Source organism: Populus nigra, chromosome 10 (genome assembly GCF_951802175.1).
Source record: "Populus nigra chromosome 10, ddPopNigr1.1, whole genome shotgun sequence".
Lineage (NCBI taxonomy): Eukaryota > Viridiplantae > Streptophyta > Magnoliopsida > Malpighiales > Salicaceae > Populus > Populus nigra.
The window spans coordinates 14,961,133-14,978,870 of record NC_084861.1 but is presented as its reverse complement, the minus strand read 5'-3'; the positions used below and the strand labels follow the sequence as shown (position 1 = coordinate 14,978,870).

The 17,738-nt window shown below is 40.9% G+C and overlaps 1 protein-coding gene across 1 annotated transcript; it reads right to left on the bottom strand.

Annotated features, from left to right (window-relative positions):
* Positions 1-1,146: 1,146 nt before the first annotated feature.
* Positions 1,147-9,007, bottom strand: LOC133705774 (uncharacterized). The gene is made up of 10 exons (XM_062131158.1): positions 8,902-9,007; positions 8,380-8,811; positions 4,677-5,708; positions 4,387-4,586; positions 4,049-4,278; positions 3,790-3,973; positions 2,594-3,219; positions 2,314-2,548; positions 1,908-2,223; positions 1,147-1,742 (listed from the first exon to the last, which is right to left on the bottom strand). Exons 1-10 carry the CDS (start codon positions 9,005-9,007, stop codon positions 1,147-1,149), a joined length of 3,957 nt encoding a protein of 1,318 aa, XP_061987142.1.
* Positions 9,008-17,738: the final 8,731 nt, after the last annotated feature.

The following is a 17,738-nucleotide window of genomic DNA, read 5'->3' as shown; positions in this document are numbered from 1 at the left end:
TTTTTGACTTAGAAGTGTCTCGTAATATTTGACTTGGGCAATGGGAGCAGGAGCATGCATTTCCCACGTCCTCTTTATCATTCTGTTAATATTAATTTGAACTCCACTTTTGAATTCACCTATTAATTTCCCATGTACTGGTAGCTGTCCTGCGTTGAATATTTATGCTAACGGTTGTCTCCTTAAGCACAAGTTTATCCGGTAACGGTACTGATTATGCACACAGATATCTGTCTACTCCGCGTGTATGCTAACAATGGGCTATATATATAAGCTTGCACGACAAACTGGGTTGTTGATCAGTCAATATTTCTTAATTATTTCTGTTACACTTGGAATTAAATTTATTTTCCCAACACTTTCCATCATTGAATCTAAATAGATCTGTCCTCAAAAACCGTGTTCGAATGTCTGACTTATGTACTTTAAATTAAAATCTTGGTGCCTGTTAATTCTGGTGTATGGAAGCACACCGTCCTTGCATCGCTGCTAGCAGATTGTGGCGCCATCTGCGTGGCTGACATACTGAACAGTCTTCTATTCTTGAACAAATATTGAATTCAGTTCCATGCATGCAGAGATTATCACTTCCTTTGACGGCATGCTTTATTAAGTCTACGTGAGAGTGCGCAAGTACATTTAATTTATTATTATTATGTTCTGTTATTGGGGTTCTTCTATTCCGAACTATCTATGCTACTTCAATTAATCCCTGGAGTGGTTGTGCCATGACACATATCCTCTCCTTTTTCTTCCACAATTTTTCTTCAACAAGCCAATAGTTTTTAACTTTGGTGCGCTCGTTGATGAGAAGATTGAGCTGTAGTAGAATCCATGAGAAGAAAAGGAAGGCGCCGATGGAAGCTCTTTTTAAATATAATGCTCTTATACCAAGTTGAGGTTAAGGGAGAAGGAGTATGGAAAATATTATGGAGGCTGTGATATATATTTTTGTATATAGCACTCCCCTTTTGTAACATATATGTATATATATATATATATATATATATATATATATATATATATATATAGATGTAGGGCTGTACATGATACTAACCATGTAGTCTAATACACATGATCAAAAACCTATATAAGGTAAATACAAGATAAATATATATACATAATAACATTCCATAATATGCCTCCTCAAGCTGAAGGAGGAGAATCCACATAAAACTTGGATCGAAAATAAGTGAAGGACGCATGAGGAAGAGGTTTGGTAAGCACATCAGCAAGTTGATCCTGGGAGGAGATGAACCTAACCGCAATTTCCTTTTTAGCAACGCGATCACGAACAAAGTGATAATCGACTTCAACATGCTTAGTGCGAGCATGAAAGATAGGATTAACAGACAAGTAGGTAGCACCCAAATTATCACACCAAAGGATAGTCATAGGATCAGAGGAAAAATGAAGATCTGACAGCAGAGCCCGAATCCACAAAATCTCAGCAGTACCATCCGTAAGAGCCTTATATTCTGCTTCAGTCGATGAACGAGCCACTGCGCGTTGTTTTCCAGATTTCCAAGAAATAGAGGTGCTACCGAGATATACCAAGTAGCCACCGGTGGATTTTCTGTCATCAAGACTACCAGCCCAATCAGCATCTGTAAAACCATGTAAGGAGAGAGAGGACCCCTGAGTGATGTGGAGACCATAAGATGTTGTTCCTTGAAGGTACCAGACAATTCTTTTAACAAGAGACCAATGACCATCGGTAGGCGAGTGCATAAACTGACAGACTTCATTTACAGCATAACAGATATCCGGGCGAGTAAAAGTGAGATACTGCAAAGCACTAATAATTTGTCGGTAATGGGTAGGATCAGAATACAGAGTATCCTAGGTTAGCAATAGCTTAGACGAGGATGAAGCAGGCGTGTCAGCAGCTTTACACAAAGACATACCGGCTCGCCTAATGATATCGAGAGTACATTTATGCTGTGAGAGCATAAGTCCCATGGCAGTTTGGGTGACTTCAATCCCCAAGAAATAATGCACAGAGCCTAAATCCCTGATTTTGAATTCGGAATTCAGTAAGGTAATCAAATGGCATAGCAGAGTTGAATTGTTCCTAGTAAGCAGGATGTCATCCACATACACAAGCAAGTAAATGAGATCATGACCATCAGAGTAAATAAACAGAGAGGTGTCAGCAGTAGAGGCACGAAAACCAAGAGAAATGAGATAATCACTGTGTCTGGTATACCATGCCCAGGGAGCCTGTTTTAAACCATAGATAGATTTATACAGGTGACAAACATGAGATGATAGAGTAGGGTGAGAAAAACCAGGTGGTTGCTCCATATACACCTCTTCTTGAAGAATCCCATTCAAGAAAGCATTGTGAACATCAAGCTGATGAATAAACCACCCACGGATCACAGCAATAGTAAGTACTAACCTTACAGTCAGAGGCTTAACAACTAGACTGAAAGTCTCAAGGTAGTCTATTCCTTCTTGTTGGGTGAACCCTCTAGCCACAAGACGGACTTTATACCTGTCAATACTACCATCCGCTCGCCACTTGATTTTATAGACCCAGCGACTGCCAACAACATTCATAGAGGAACAATAAGAAACTAGAGTTCACGTACCATTTGATTGCAAAGCCCGAAACTCATCTTGCATAGCTTGCTGCCATGCTGAATGTTGAGAGACATCTTTGAACGTGAGAGGTTCATGTTCAGGAGAAGAAGAACTCACGGTAGCAGGGGACGAAACAGGACACACGGTAGCAGATGACTGAGATACACTAAGATGCGTCTGTTTGGGCTGGCGAGGACGAAGTGTCATGTGGTGGTTGCGAGAGGAGTTAGCTGGCAGAGTTGAGGAACTATGAGAAACCTGCTGAAGATCAAAATTAGATAAATCAACTACCAGACGTAAAGCAGGAGGAGAGCCAGAGGAAGAGCTCGATGTGGGACTGCCAGGAGGCCGAGAGGGAACCACAATAGAAGAGGAGGCCGCTGACAATGGGATCACCGTACCTGGAGAAACATACACCATACTTGGAGAGTGATCAATACTAGAGTAAAGTGGAGATGAAGTAGAGGGACTGTTACTCACGGGACAAGGTAAAGGAGAGGAGGCAACAACCCTGTGAGCAGGCGTTGGAGAAGGTGGCAGAAATGGGGTAGATGGAGAAGGCATGGGAGTAGGAAAAACGATTAAGGCGGGGAGGGCTGTTTGTAGAGATGGAGAAGGCAAGGTGGTTGTCTATTCAGAACATGCAAAAGGAAATGTATTTTCATGAAATTTAACATATTGTGCAATATACATACGAGATGATGACAAATCAAAACAACGAGAACCCAAATGAGAGGAACTATAGCCAAGAAACACACACGGGGAAGAGCAAAAATCTAGTTTATATCGGTTATAAGAACGAAGTAAAGGAAAACATAAACACCCAAAAATACAAAGAAAATTATAATCAGGGGAAGATTTAAACAAACGTTCAAAAGGTGTACAACCATTTAGAACAGCAGTAGACATAAGATTTATGAGATAGACAGCTGTTTCAAAAGCATAACTCCAAAATTTTAATGGAGCCTTACACTGACCAAGAAGCGTAAGACCAGTTTCAACAATATGACGATGACGACGTTCAACAATACCATTTTGTTCATGCATGTGAGGATAGATTAGACAGTGATGAATGCCAATGGTTTTAAAATATGTGTTTAACTTTCTATATTCACCACCCCAATCTGTTTGGACGGATTTAATTTTGGTGGTGAATTGTCGTTCAACAAGAGCTTGAAATTGAAGAAAAATTTTAAACACATCAGACTTAGCAGCTAAAGGAAAAAACCAGATATACTTAGTATAAGCATCCACAAAAATCACAAAATATCGATAACCATCAGTAGATAACATAGGGGAAGGACCCCAAACATCACTGAAAACAAGCTCAAGAGGAGCACAAGTTTTATGACCAGTAAGGCCTAACGACAGACGCGATGATTTTCTTAAAGGACAAGATGAACAATTAAAATTAAAAAATCTGGAAGTACATGCAACTTTATTATTTGATACTAGAGACCCTAAAATACGAGAGCTAGGATGCCCAAGGTGACGATGCCAAACATCAGTAGTGGAGAACACAGACGTTGATAGGAAAGCTTGAGGTACGGACGTTGCAGAAGACTCAGATAAGACGTACAGATCATCTCTACTCTGATCAGAAAGGAGCACCTCCTTGGTTATTAGATCCTTAACATAAAACTCAGATGAATGAAATTCAAACAATACATTATTCTCAATGCAAAATTTCTGAACAGACAATAAGGTTTTTTTAATATGTGGTACATGCAGAACATTTGATAGGATAAAAGTGCGTTTGAGAGTATAGAGTTTAGATTGAGCAATATGTGATATAACCAGTCCCTTACCATCACCGATATGCAATTGATCACTGCCAAGATAGGGCTCTGAACTCGTCATACTAGCGAGGTCCGGTGTCACATGCTGATTAGCACCCGTATCAGGAAACCAACCTGCAGGGGAGAGCTGAGGATTCTGAAATGCCAAGTTAGCAGTAGCTTGCAAATGTTGTGAGGTAAATTGAGAACAGTATTTAGCTGAATGCCCAAAACTATAACACAATTGACATTTAACATTTCAAAAATTTTGGTTGGAGTTGGAAACTCCACGGGAATGCTGCCGCCAACCAGTCCCAGACTCACGGGAACCACGGTGAAAACTAGACCCAGACATCTGCTGCCAACTAGATCCAGAGGTGCCATGGTTACCACCACGGTAGCCTCTCCATCCACCTTGGTGGCGCCCACGCCCACGATAGGAATGGCCAGAAGGACCACCAAAACCACCACACTGAATTGAGAATACTGAAGTTGTGGAATGTGAAGGTGTGGGCAGCAAAGGTGCTGTCATGGGAGAGCCAAGAGTGGATTGAAGGGAGCTTTTATTCAGGTATTCATGAGTGAGCAGGTAACTGTGAAGATCAGAGTATGATAAGGGTTCTGCTCGTGTAGACAAACTGGTCACCAAGTCTTTGAAATCACTGCGCAAGCCCCGAAATACATAAAGATTAAAATCCTTTAAGGAGAGAGGCCGACCAGCAGCAGCCAACTCATCAAAAAGAACCTTAGCTCGCTGCAGATAAGTGCTAACTGAATCATCTCCCTGACGCAAATCCTGAAAGGAACCATGTAACTGCATAATCCTTGAATGTGACGGTGAAGCAAAGGATTTTTCAAGTGTCTGCCATATGCTATGAGATGTGTCACAGTCAATCACAAGATGTAGAATTTCAGTAGATAAAGAAGAGAGGAGTGCACTCATAATTAATTGGTCTTGTTGCTTCCATGAGAGAAAGAATGGGTTTATACCAGGAGCTGCTGTATCGGTGGCTGTAACATAGGGTGCAGGACAAGGATAAGATCCATCAACAAAAGCATACACACCCTGACCCAACAAATATGGTTTTATTTGCATTCTCCAGTACAAATAGTTATTAGTGGTCAGTTTCAAGGAGATAACCTGATGAGTATTTGAGAGAGGGATTACAGCAGCACCATGAAGATGTGTGTTGGGAACGATTGATGCTGCAGAGGGGAGTCCTGGCAGTACCGAAACAATCGGTACAGAGGAAGGTATTGCTGCCATTGTTAGAGGAAAGCTGCATCCAATAGAAGGAATAGGTGCAGACATAAAAAATCTAGGAGGAGCCATTGAAAAACCTGACGCAGGTTGCATAAGTGAAGAATTTGCAGGGAGAACATGGAATGTTGCAGCTGACATGTTTGTTGTAGGAAGAGAGGAAGATTGAGCTGTAGTAGAATCCATGAGAAGAAGAGGGAGGCGTCGATGGAAGCTCTTTTTAAATATAATGCTCTGATACCAAGTTGAGGTTAAGGGAGAAGGAGTACGGAAAATATTATGGAGGCTGTGATATATATTTTTGTATATAGCACTCCCCTTTTGTAATATATATATATAGGGTTGTACATGATACTAACCATGTAGTCTAATACACATTATCAAAAACCTATATAAGGTAAATACAAGATAAATATATATACATAATAACATTCCATAATATTGCGCTCGTTGATGAGAGAACCATGTATGCTATCAAAATTAGTGAATAAATTGTTGTAATATATCTGAGCTGATCCCAATATTGTATATACTTCTCTATCCCATACTCTACTCTCCAGAGTACCCGGAAAATCACAGGCCACAAACACTATCTATGCGCATCAAGATTAGCAGGCATTCTTCTCATGTTCTCCTAGAAATTAAGCCATAAATTAATGTGACTAAATTGCTGTCATCATATCACACGTATCTAGCACCCAATTATGTGCTTCTCAATCCAATACTCTACTCTCCAGAATACCCGGAAAATCACAGGCCACAAACACCCACTAAATCACAGTCCAAGATTGTCCAATTGCATAGCATGCTACCTAGCCATCAGATCCTCGACCAAAATAGAAATGGGCTATCGTCAATTTCTGACTATCGAGTAATGTGAATGAACCGCGACTTCCAAGCACTTGTGCGTTTGAAATGCACAAATAGATTAGGTACTGTACAATTCGTTGTTTATTACGGCGACATTTGTCAACAATGGCTGGCTGAAGGTGCTCTCGAATCTTCCTCTCCAATAGCAGATTGGATGTCGGAGAATGCTTGTTCAACGCACTACGTACCAGGGAGATAGAATTGGGTTGGTAGAGTTTTGGGTGTGGAGATAAAAAAAAAAAATTTAAGAAAAATATATACTTCATTAAAAACATTTTGAGATTATTTTTTACAAATAAAAAAAATATTTTAACTCTAAAAAAATCAAGATTTAAACCGTGGAGCTCAATATAAAAAGCAAGAGTTATTTAACTAATTAAATGATTTTTTTGTTTTTGGATTGGAAAAAAATTAAGCGCTAAAAATGTGTTTTGAAGTGACGATGGTTTTAATTCAGTTCTTTTCTGAACTCTTCGGCAGGAAAATCACAATCACAGGATCACAGAGGGCCATCCATGCAGCTGAGGACATGATAATGCGGAAGGTATCCTATATATGCTTCCGAGAGGGAGACAGATGAGCCTTTGACCATTCTTAGCTATTTTTGCTCCAAATTCCTCCGTGGACCTTGCAATTGCCTAATCTAGTTGGTGTTTCTGGAATTTGGTATGCAAAAACTGTGATGGAAGGAGAAAGAAGAAAATTCTTCGTTATAGAGTGGTTTCTACAGGAAACTCTTCACACGGTACAACTTCTGTTTCTGGAAACAGTTGTTGGATTGGTCTGTGTTGGCTTGTCATAATATTAGATGTTGCCATGTTTATCTTCTTGTTACGGTTACTGACTTTTAAACCAATACATGTTTTACGTCCGAGCTATCCTTTCAAAGGATAATTTGCCATGGTTAAAATTAAATGGAATTTGCCGAAATATTTCCTTCTCAATCGGGTCTAGTTAACCCCAAATTTCACCAGCATCTTGACATTTCAAATTTTGTAATCTCTTTCTTACTAAAATTTTTAGCAATAAACTCAGCAGTACTGGAGGAACTTATATATAGCTTGTCTGAAGAACGTAAGAATCGAATGCTGACACAGGATGTGATTGATTCTATATCACTTGGTAGGCTTTTCTGATTCCGTATTATTTGTCAGACATTTCTTATTCTAAGAATGACCATTTTATGAAACTCCAATAGGACGTTCCAAAATATTTATTGAGCGTACCTCCTGGTGATTCAGTGGTTGTAAAACTCGCTTTGCAGCTTCCAATGGCTTTTTGGCCGCCTTCGGTGATGGATCATTAACGAGGTCAGAAAGTTACTTAGGAATTCTTCTTGGCAGTCATGTATTGAGGTTCACTATTTTCACTTGTGACGTTGCTTTTTTACTGCACGCGAATTGAACACTGCCATTCTTGGGACCGGGGAGGAAATTTTCAGTTGTCGAAAGTTCAAGCTCATTTCTTTTAATTTTATTTGAAGTCCTTTTTTGCGATGAAATCCCGTTCTTATGGAAATGAAACATTCACTTTTGATTAGGGTTTGCAGAGAGCTAGATTATCCATAAAATATACAGGGTAATTAAAATGTTTTCTTTTATTTATAGCATTTGAAAAGGTGACTTTATTGATAGCGATACACGCATGCACAGTTGCAATCACTCGCCAACATGCTATGTTCGTGCATGCGTGAGCTCCTGCAATTTTATTTTGGAATACGACTGTGAATGGTGTTATATAAAAGAAAAGGTAACCTTCGTGTTCACGGCAAGCTTTTGCCTTTCCCTCCTCCATATCCAGAGCCATAACCTGACCCGCTACCAGAGCCAGAGCCAGAGCCAGATCCTCCTCCACCTCCACCTCCACCCCCACCACCACCACCTCCTCCTCCTCCACCTCTTCCATTCCCGCCACTTCCACTTCCACTGCCACTTCCACTTCCCGACCCACTTCCGGATCCACTGCCGTGACCTCCACCACCTCCGCCTCCGCCTCCGCCTCCCCCTCCCCCTCCTCCACCACTTCCATTCCCGCCCCTGCCACGGCCACTTCCACTTCCACTTCCACTTCCATAGCCCGACCCGCTTCCGGATCCACCGCCGTGACCTCCACCACCACCACCACCACCTCCGCCTCCACTGCCTCCGCCACCACCTCCACCTTCTCCAGCACCTATCCCACCACCAGAACCATAGCCTGAGCCGCTACCGGACCCATAGCCAGAACCTGACCCACTTCCGCTACCGCCGCCGCCGCCTCCGCCTCCACCCCCTCCTCCGCCTCCACCTCCTCCTCGACCACCAGCACCATATCCTTTACCAGCCCCGTATCCAGACCCAGAACCATAACCTGACCCATGTCCTGATCCAGAACCACCACCACCACCTCCGCCCTTCCCTCCACCTCCACCTCCACCTCCACTGATTGCCTGCAGTGTCCTAGCAGCAAAGGCGATGTCTACAATAAGCAAGACCAGGAAAGCAGTCCCTAACAGTCTTGGACTTGCCATTTCCAGATTATTCTCTCAAGTACGGCTCAACGTATATGTTTCTGCGTGTCACTCACTGTATGAGGAACAAGTATGCTTTGTTGGCTGGAAATGCTTGAAGTGGTAACCCTATATATAGGCATTGTAACGATAACAAGGCAAGATTTTTGAATTAATTGTAAAGGTGACGAGACATGGTTTTTGAAAAGTTTCTTAAAATATTTCTAGTGCCAGCTCTCATATGTTAGTTAATGATCTTGAGTACTAAAGGGGGGGTGTTGGTGGTGGGGTGGCGGTCCTGTGGAGGAGTACTGTCTGTTTCTGTCTATATGCAATAGAATACAAGCTTTATCTTTTTTGACTTAGAAGTGTCTCGTAATATTTGACTTGGGCAATGGGAGCAGGAGCATGCATTTCCCACGTCCTCTTTATCATTCTGTTAATATTAATTTGAACTCCACTTTTGAATTCACCTATTAATTTCCCATGTACTGGTAGCTGTCCTGCGTTGAATATTTATGCTAACGGTTGTCTCCTTAAGCACAAGTTTATCCGGTAACGGTACTGATTATGCACACAGATATCTGTCTACTCCGCGTGTATGCTAACAATGGGCTATATATATAAGCTTGCACGACAAACTGGGTTGTTGATCAGTCAATATTTCTTAATTATTTCTGTTACACTTGGAATTAAATTTATTTTCCCAACACTTTCCATCATTGAATCTAAATAGATCTGTCCTCAAAAACCGTGTTCGAATGTCTGACTTATGTACTTTAAATTAAAATCTTGGTGCCTGTTAATTCTGGTGTATGGAAGCACACCGTCCTTGCATCGCTGCTAGCAGATTGTGGCGCCATCTGCGTGGCTGACATACTGAACAGTCTTCTATTCTTGAACAAATATTGAATTCAGTTCCATGCATGCAGAGATTATCACTTCCTTTGACGGCATGCTTTATTAAGTCTACGTGAGAGTGCGCAAGTACATTTAATTTATTATTATTATGTTCTGTTATTGGGGTTCTTCTATTCCGAACTATCTATGCTACTTCAATTAATCCCTGGAGTGGTTGTGCCATGACACATATCCTCTCCTTTTTCTTCCACAATTTTTCTTCAACAAGCCAATAGTTTTTAACTTTGGTGCGCTCGTTGATGAGAAGATTGAGCTGTAGTAGAATCCATGAGAAGAAAAGGAAGGCGCCGATGGAAGCTCTTTTTAAATATAATGCTCTTATACCAAGTTGAGGTTAAGGGAGAAGGAGTATGGAAAATATTATGGAGGCTGTGATATATATTTTTGTATATAGCACTCCCCTTTTGTAACATATATATATATATATAGATGTAGGGCTGTACATGATACTAACCATGTAGTCTAATACACATGATCAAAAACCTATATAAGGTAAATACAAGATAAATATATATACATAATAACATTCCATAATATGCCTCCTCAAGCTGAAGGAGGAGAATCCACATAAAACTTGGATCGAAAATAAGTGAAGGACGCATGAGGAAGAGGTTTGGTAAGCACATCAGCAAGTTGATCCTGGGAGGAGATGAACCTAACCGCAATTTCCTTTTTAGCAACGCGATCACGAACAAAGTGATAATCGACTTCAACATGCTTAGTGCGAGCATGAAAGATAGGATTAACAGACAAGTAGGTAGCACCCAAATTATCACACCAAAGGATAGTCATAGGATCAGAGGAAAAATGAAGATCTGACAGCAGAGCCCGAATCCACAAAATCTCAGCAGTACCATCCGTAAGAGCCTTATATTCTGCTTCAGTCGATGAACGAGCCACTGCGCGTTGTTTTCCAGATTTCCAAGAAATAGAGGTGCTACCGAGATATACCAAGTAGCCACCGGTGGATTTTCTGTCATCAAGACTACCAGCCCAATCAGCATCTGTAAAACCATGTAAGGAGAGAGAGGACCCCTGAGTGATGTGGAGACCATAAGATGTTGTTCCTTGAAGGTACCAGACAATTCTTTTAACAAGAGACCAATGACCATCGGTAGGCGAGTGCATAAACTGACAGACTTCATTTACAGCATAACAGATATCCGGGCGAGTAAAAGTGAGATACTGCAAAGCACTAATAATTTGTCGGTAATGGGTAGGATCAGAATACAGAGTATCCTAGGTTAGCAATAGCTTAGACGAGGATGAAGCAGGCGTGTCAGCAGCTTTACACAAAGACATACCGGCTCGCCTAATGATATCGAGAGTACATTTATGCTGTGAGAGCATAAGTCCCATGGCAGTTTGGGTGACTTCAATCCCCAAGAAATAATGCACAGAGCCTAAATCCCTGATTTTGAATTCGGAATTCAGTAAGGTAATCAAATGGCATAGCAGAGTTGAATTGTTCCTAGTAAGCAGGATGTCATCCACATACACAAGCAAGTAAATGAGATCATGACCATCAGAGTAAATAAACAGAGAGGTGTCAGCAGTAGAGGCACGAAAACCAAGAGAAATGAGATAATCACTGTGTCTGGTATACCATGCCCAGGGAGCCTGTTTTAAACCATAGATAGATTTATACAGGTGACAAACATGAGATGATAGAGTAGGGTGAGAAAAACCAGGTGGTTGCTCCATATACACCTCTTCTTGAAGAATCCCATTCAAGAAAGCATTGTGAACATCAAGCTGATGAATAAACCACCCACGGATCACAGCAATAGTAAGTACTAACCTTACAGTCAGAGGCTTAACAACTAGACTGAAAGTCTCAAGGTAGTCTATTCCTTCTTGTTGGGTGAACCCTCTAGCCACAAGACGGACTTTATACCTGTCAATACTACCATCCGCTCGCCACTTGATTTTATAGACCCAGCGACTGCCAACAACATTCATAGAGGAACAATAAGAAACTAGAGTTCACGTACCATTTGATTGCAAAGCCCGAAACTCATCTTGCATAGCTTGCTGCCATGCTGAATGTTGAGAGACATCTTTGAACGTGAGAGGTTCATGTTCAGGAGAAGAAGAACTCACGGTAGCAGGGGACGAAACAGGACACACGGTAGCAGATGACTGAGATACACTAAGATGCGTCTGTTTGGGCTGGCGAGGACGAAGTGTCATGTGGTGGTTGCGAGAGGAGTTAGCTGGCAGAGTTGAGGAACTATGAGAAACCTGCTGAAGATCAAAATTAGATAAATCAACTACCAGACGTAAAGCAGGAGGAGAGCCAGAGGAAGAGCTCGATGTGGGACTGCCAGGAGGCCGAGAGGGAACCACAATAGAAGAGGAGGCCGCTGACAATGGGATCACCGTAACTGGAGAAACATACACCATACTTGGAGAGTGATCAATACTAGAGTAAAGTGGAGATGAAGTAGAGGGACTGTTACTCACGGGACAAGGTAAAGGAGAGGAGGCAACAACCCTGTGAGCAGGCGTTGGAGAAGGTGGCAGAAATGGGGTAGATGGAGAAGGCATGGGAGTAGGAAAAACGATTAAGGCGGGGAGGGCTGTTTGTAGAGATGGAGAAGGCAAGGTGGTTGTCTATTCAGAACATGCAAAAGGAAATGTATTTTCATGAAATTTAACATATTGTGCAATATACATACGAGATGATGACAAATCAAAACAACGAGAACCCAAATGAGAGGAACTATAGCCAAGAAACACACACGGGGAAGAGCAAAAATCTAGTTTATATCGGTTATAAGAACGAAGTAAAGGAAAACATAAACACCCAAAAATACAAAGAAAATTATAATCAGGGGAAGATTTAAACAAACGTTCAAAAGGTGTACAACCATTTAGAACAGCAGTAGACATAAGATTTATGAGATAGACAGCTGTTTCAAAAGCATAACTCCAAAATTTTAATGGAGCCTTACACTGACCAAGAAGCGTAAGACCAGTTTCAACAATATGACGATGACGACGTTCAACAATACCATTTTGTTCATGCATGTGAGGATAGATTAGACAGTGATGAATGCCAATGGTTTTAAAATATGTGTTTAACTTTCTATATTCACCACCCCAATCTGTTTGGACGGATTTAATTTTGGTGGTGAATTGTCGTTCAACAAGAGCTTGAAATTGAAGAAAAATTTTAAACACATCAGACTTAGCAGCTAAAGGAAAAAACCAGATATACTTAGTATAACACAAAAATCACAAAATATCGATAACCATCAGTAGATAACATAGGGGAAGGACCCCAAACATCACTGAAAACAAGCTCAAGAGGAGCACAAGTTTTATGACCAGTAAGGCCTAACGACAGACGCGATGATTTTCTTAAAGGACAAGATGAACAATTAAAATTAAAAAATCTGGAAGTACATGCAACTTTATTATTTGATACTAGAGACCCTAAAATACGAGAGCTAGGATGCCCAAGGTGACGATGCCAAACATCAGTAGTGGAGAACACAGACGTTGATAGGAAAGCTTGAGGTACGGACGTTGCAGAAGACTCAGATAAGACGTACAGATCATCTCTACTCTGATCAGAAAGGAGCACCTCCTTGGTTATTAGATCCTTAACATAAAACTCAGATGAATGAAATTCAAACAATACATTATTCTCAATGCAAAATTTCTGAACAGACAATAAGGTTTTTTTAATATGTGGTACATGCAGAACATTTGATAGGATAAAAGTGCGTTTGAGAGTATAGAGTTTAGATTGAGCAATATGTGATATAACCAGTCCCTTACCATCACCGATATGCAATTGATCACTGCCAAGATAGGGCTCTGAACTCGTCATACTAGCGAGGTCCGGTGTCACATGCTGATTAGCACCCGTATCAGGAAACCAACCTGCAGGGGAGAGCTGAGGATTCTGAAATGCCAAGTTAGCAGTAGCTTGCAAATGTTGTGAGGTAAATTGAGAACAGTATTTAGCTGAATGCCCAAAACTATAACACAATTGACATTTAACATTTCAAAAATTTTGGTTGGAGTTGGAAACTCCACGGGAATGCTGCCGCCAACCAGTCCCAGACTCACGGGAACCACGGTGAAAACTAGACCCAGACATCTGCTGCCAACTAGATCCAGAGGTGCCATGGTTACCACCACGGTAGCCTCTCCATCCACCTTGGTGGCGCCCACGCCCACGATAGGAATGGCCAGAAGGACCACCAAAACCACCACACTGAATTGAGAATACTGAAGTTGTGGAATGTGAAGGTGTGGGCAGCAAAGGTGCTGTCATGGGAGAGCCAAGAGTGGATTGAAGGGAGCTTTTATTCAGGTATTCATGAGTGAGCAGGTAACTGTGAAGATCAGAGTATGATAAGGGTTCTGCTCGTGTAGACAAACTGGTCACCAAGTCTTTGAAATCACTGCGCAAGCCCCGAAATACATAAAGATTAAAATCCTTTAAGGAGAGAGGCCGACCAGCAGCAGCCAACTCATCAAAAAGAACCTTAGCTCGCTGCAGATAAGTGCTAACTGAATCATCTCCCTGACGCAAATCCTGAAAGGAACCATGTAACTGCATAATCCTTGAATGTGACGGTGAAGCAAAGGATTTTTCAAGTGTCTGCCATATGCTATGAGATGTGTCACAGTCAATCACAAGATGTAGAATTTCAGTAGATAAAGAAGAGAGGAGTGCACTCATAATTAATTGGTCTTGTTGCTTCCATGAGAGAAAGAATGGGTTTATACCAGGAGCTGCTGTATCGGTGGCTGTAACATAGGGTGCAGGACAAGGATAAGATCCATCAACAAAAGCATACACACCCTGACCCAACAAATATGGTTTTATTTGCATTCTCCAGTACAAATAGTTATTAGTGGTCAGTTTCAAGGAGATAACCTGATGAGTATTTGAGAGAGGGATTACAGCAGCACCATGAAGATGTGTGTTGGGAACGATTGATGCTGCAGAGGGGAGTCCTGGCAGTACCGAAACAATCGGTACAGAGGAAGGTATTGCTGCCATTGTTAGAGGAAAGCTGCATCCAATAGAAGGAATAGGTGCAGACATAAAAAATCTAGGAGGAGCCATTGAAAAACCTGACGCAGGTTGCATAAGTGAAGAATTTGCAGGGAGAACATGGAATGTTGCAGCTGACATGTTTGTTGTAGGAAGAGAGGAAGATTGAGCTGTAGTAGAATCCATGAGAAGAAGAGGGAGGCGTCGATGGAAGCTCTTTTTAAATATAATGCTCTGATACCAAGTTGAGGTTAAGGGAGAAGGAGTACGGAAAATATTATGGAGGCTGTGATATATATTTTTGTATATAGCACTCCCCTTTTGTAATATATATATATAGGGTTGTACATGATACTAACCATGTAGTCTAATACACATTATCAAAAACCTATATAAGGTAAATACAAGATAAATATATATACATAATAACATTCCATAATATTGCGCTCGTTGATGAGAGAACCATGTATGCTATCAAAATTAGTGAATAAATTGTTGTAATATATCTGAGCTGATCCCAATATTGTATATACTTCTCTATCCCATACTCTACTCTCCAGAGTACCCGGAAAATCACAGGCCACAAACACTATCTATGCGCATCAAGATTAGCAGGCATTCTTCTCATGTTCTCCTAGAAATTAAGCCATAAATTAATGTGACTAAATTGCTGTCATCATATCACACGTATCTAGCACCCAATTATGTGCTTCTCAATCCAATACTCTACTCTCCAGAATACCCGGAAAATCACAGGCCACAAACACCCACTAAATCACAGTCCAAGATTGTCCAATTGCATAGCATGCTACCTAGCCATCAGATCCTCGACCAAAATAGAAATGGGCTATCGTCAATTTCTGACTATCGAGTAATGTGAATGAACCGCGACTTCCAAGCACTTGTGCGTTTGAAATGCACAAATAGATTAGGTACTGTACAATTCGTTGTTTATTACGGCGACATTTGTCAACAATGGCTGGCTGAAGGTGCTCTCGAATCTTCCTCTCCAATAGCAGATTGGATGTCGGAGAATGCTTGTTCAACGCACTACGTACCAGGGAGATAGAATTGGGTTGGTAGAGTTTTGGGTGTGGAGATAAAAAAAAAAAATTTAAGAAAAATATATACTTCATTAAAAACATTTTGAGATTATTTTTTACAAATAAAAAAAATATTTTAACTCTAAAAAAATCAAGATTTAAACCGTGGAGCTCAATATAAAAAGCAAGAGTTATTTAACTAATTAAATGATTTTTTTGTTTTTGGATTGGAAAAAAATTAAGCGCTAAAAATGTGTTTTGAAGTGACGATGGTTTTAATTCAGTTCTTTTCTGAACTCTTCGGCAGGAAAATCACAATCACAGGATCACAGAGGGCCATCCATGCAGCTGAGGACATGATAATGCGGAAGGTATCCTATATATGCTTCCGAGAGGGAGACAGATGAGCCTTTGACCATTCTTAGCTATTTTTGCTCCAAATTCCTCCGTGGACCTTGCAATTGCCTAATCTAGTTGGTGTTTCTGGAATTTGGTATGCAAAAACTGTGATGGAAGGAGAAAGAAGAAAATTCTTCGTTATAGAGTGGTTTCTACAGGAAACTCTTCACACGGTACAACTTCTGTTTCTGGAAACAGTTGTTGGATTGGTCTGTGTTGGCTTGTCATAATATTAGATGTTGCCATGTTTATCTTCTTGTTACGGTTACTGACTTTTAAACCAATACATGTTTTACGTCCGAGCTATCCTTTCAAAGGATAATTTGCCATGGTTAAAATTAAATGGAATTTGCCGAAATATTTCCTTCTCAATCGGGTCTAGTTAACCCCAAATTTCACCAGCATCTTGACATTTCAAATTTTGTAATCTCTTTCTTACTAAAATTTTTAGCAATAAACTCAGCAGTACTGGAGGAACTTATATATAGCTTGTCTGAAGAACGTAAGAATCGAATGCTGACACAGGATGTGATTGATTCTATATCACTTGGTAGGCTTTTCTGATTCCGTATTATTTGTCAGACATTTCTTATTCTAAGAATGACCATTTTATGAAACTCCAATAGGACGTTCCAAAATATTTATTGAGCGTACCTCCTGGTGATTCAGTGGTTGTAAAACTCGCTTTGCAGCTTCCAATGGCTTTTTGGCCGCCTTCGGTGATGGATCATTAACGAGGTCAGAAAGTTACTTAGGAATTCTTCTTGGCAGTCATGTATTGAGGTTCACTATTTTCACTTGTGACGTTGCTTTTTTACTGCACGCGAATTGAACACTGCCATTCTTGGGACCGGGGAGGAAATTTTCAGTTGTCGAAAGTTCAAGCTCATTTCTTTTAATTTTATTTGAAGTCCTTTTTTGCGATGAAATCCCGTTCTTATGGAAATGAAACATTCACTTTTGATTAGGGTTTGCAGAGAGCTAGATTATCCATAAAATATACAGGGTAATTAAAATGTTTTCTTTTATTTATAGCATTTGAAAAGGTGACTTTATTGATAGCGATACACGCATGCACAGTTGCAATCACTCGCCAACATGCTATGTTCGTGCATGCGTGAGCTCCTGCAATTTTATTTTGGAATACGACTGTGAATGGTGTTATATAAAAGAAAAGGTAACCTTCGTGTTCACGGCAAGCTTTTGCCTTTCCCTCCTCCATATCCAGAGCCATAACCTGACCCGCTACCAGAGCCAGAGCCAGAGCCAGATCCTCCTCCACCTCCACCTCCACCCCCACCACCACCACCTCCTCCTCCTCCACCTCTTCCATTCCCGCCACTTCCACTTCCACTGCCACTTCCACTTC

Excerpts from the sequence above, each read along its gene's own strand:
- LOC133705774 (XM_062131158.1), bottom strand. The coding sequence starts at position 9,007 with ATGGCAAGTCCAAGACTGTTAGGGACTGCTTTCCTGGTCTTGCTTATT. Across the intron at positions 4,279-4,386 it reads TCGGTGATGGTAAGGGACTG|AAATTTTGCATTGAGAATAA; the intron begins GTTATATCACAT and ends TTGTCTGTTCAG. Across the intron at positions 3,974-4,048 it reads CCTAGCTCTCGTATTTTAGG|AAAATCATCGCGTCTGTCGT; the intron begins GTCTCTAGTATC and ends TTGTCCTTTAAG.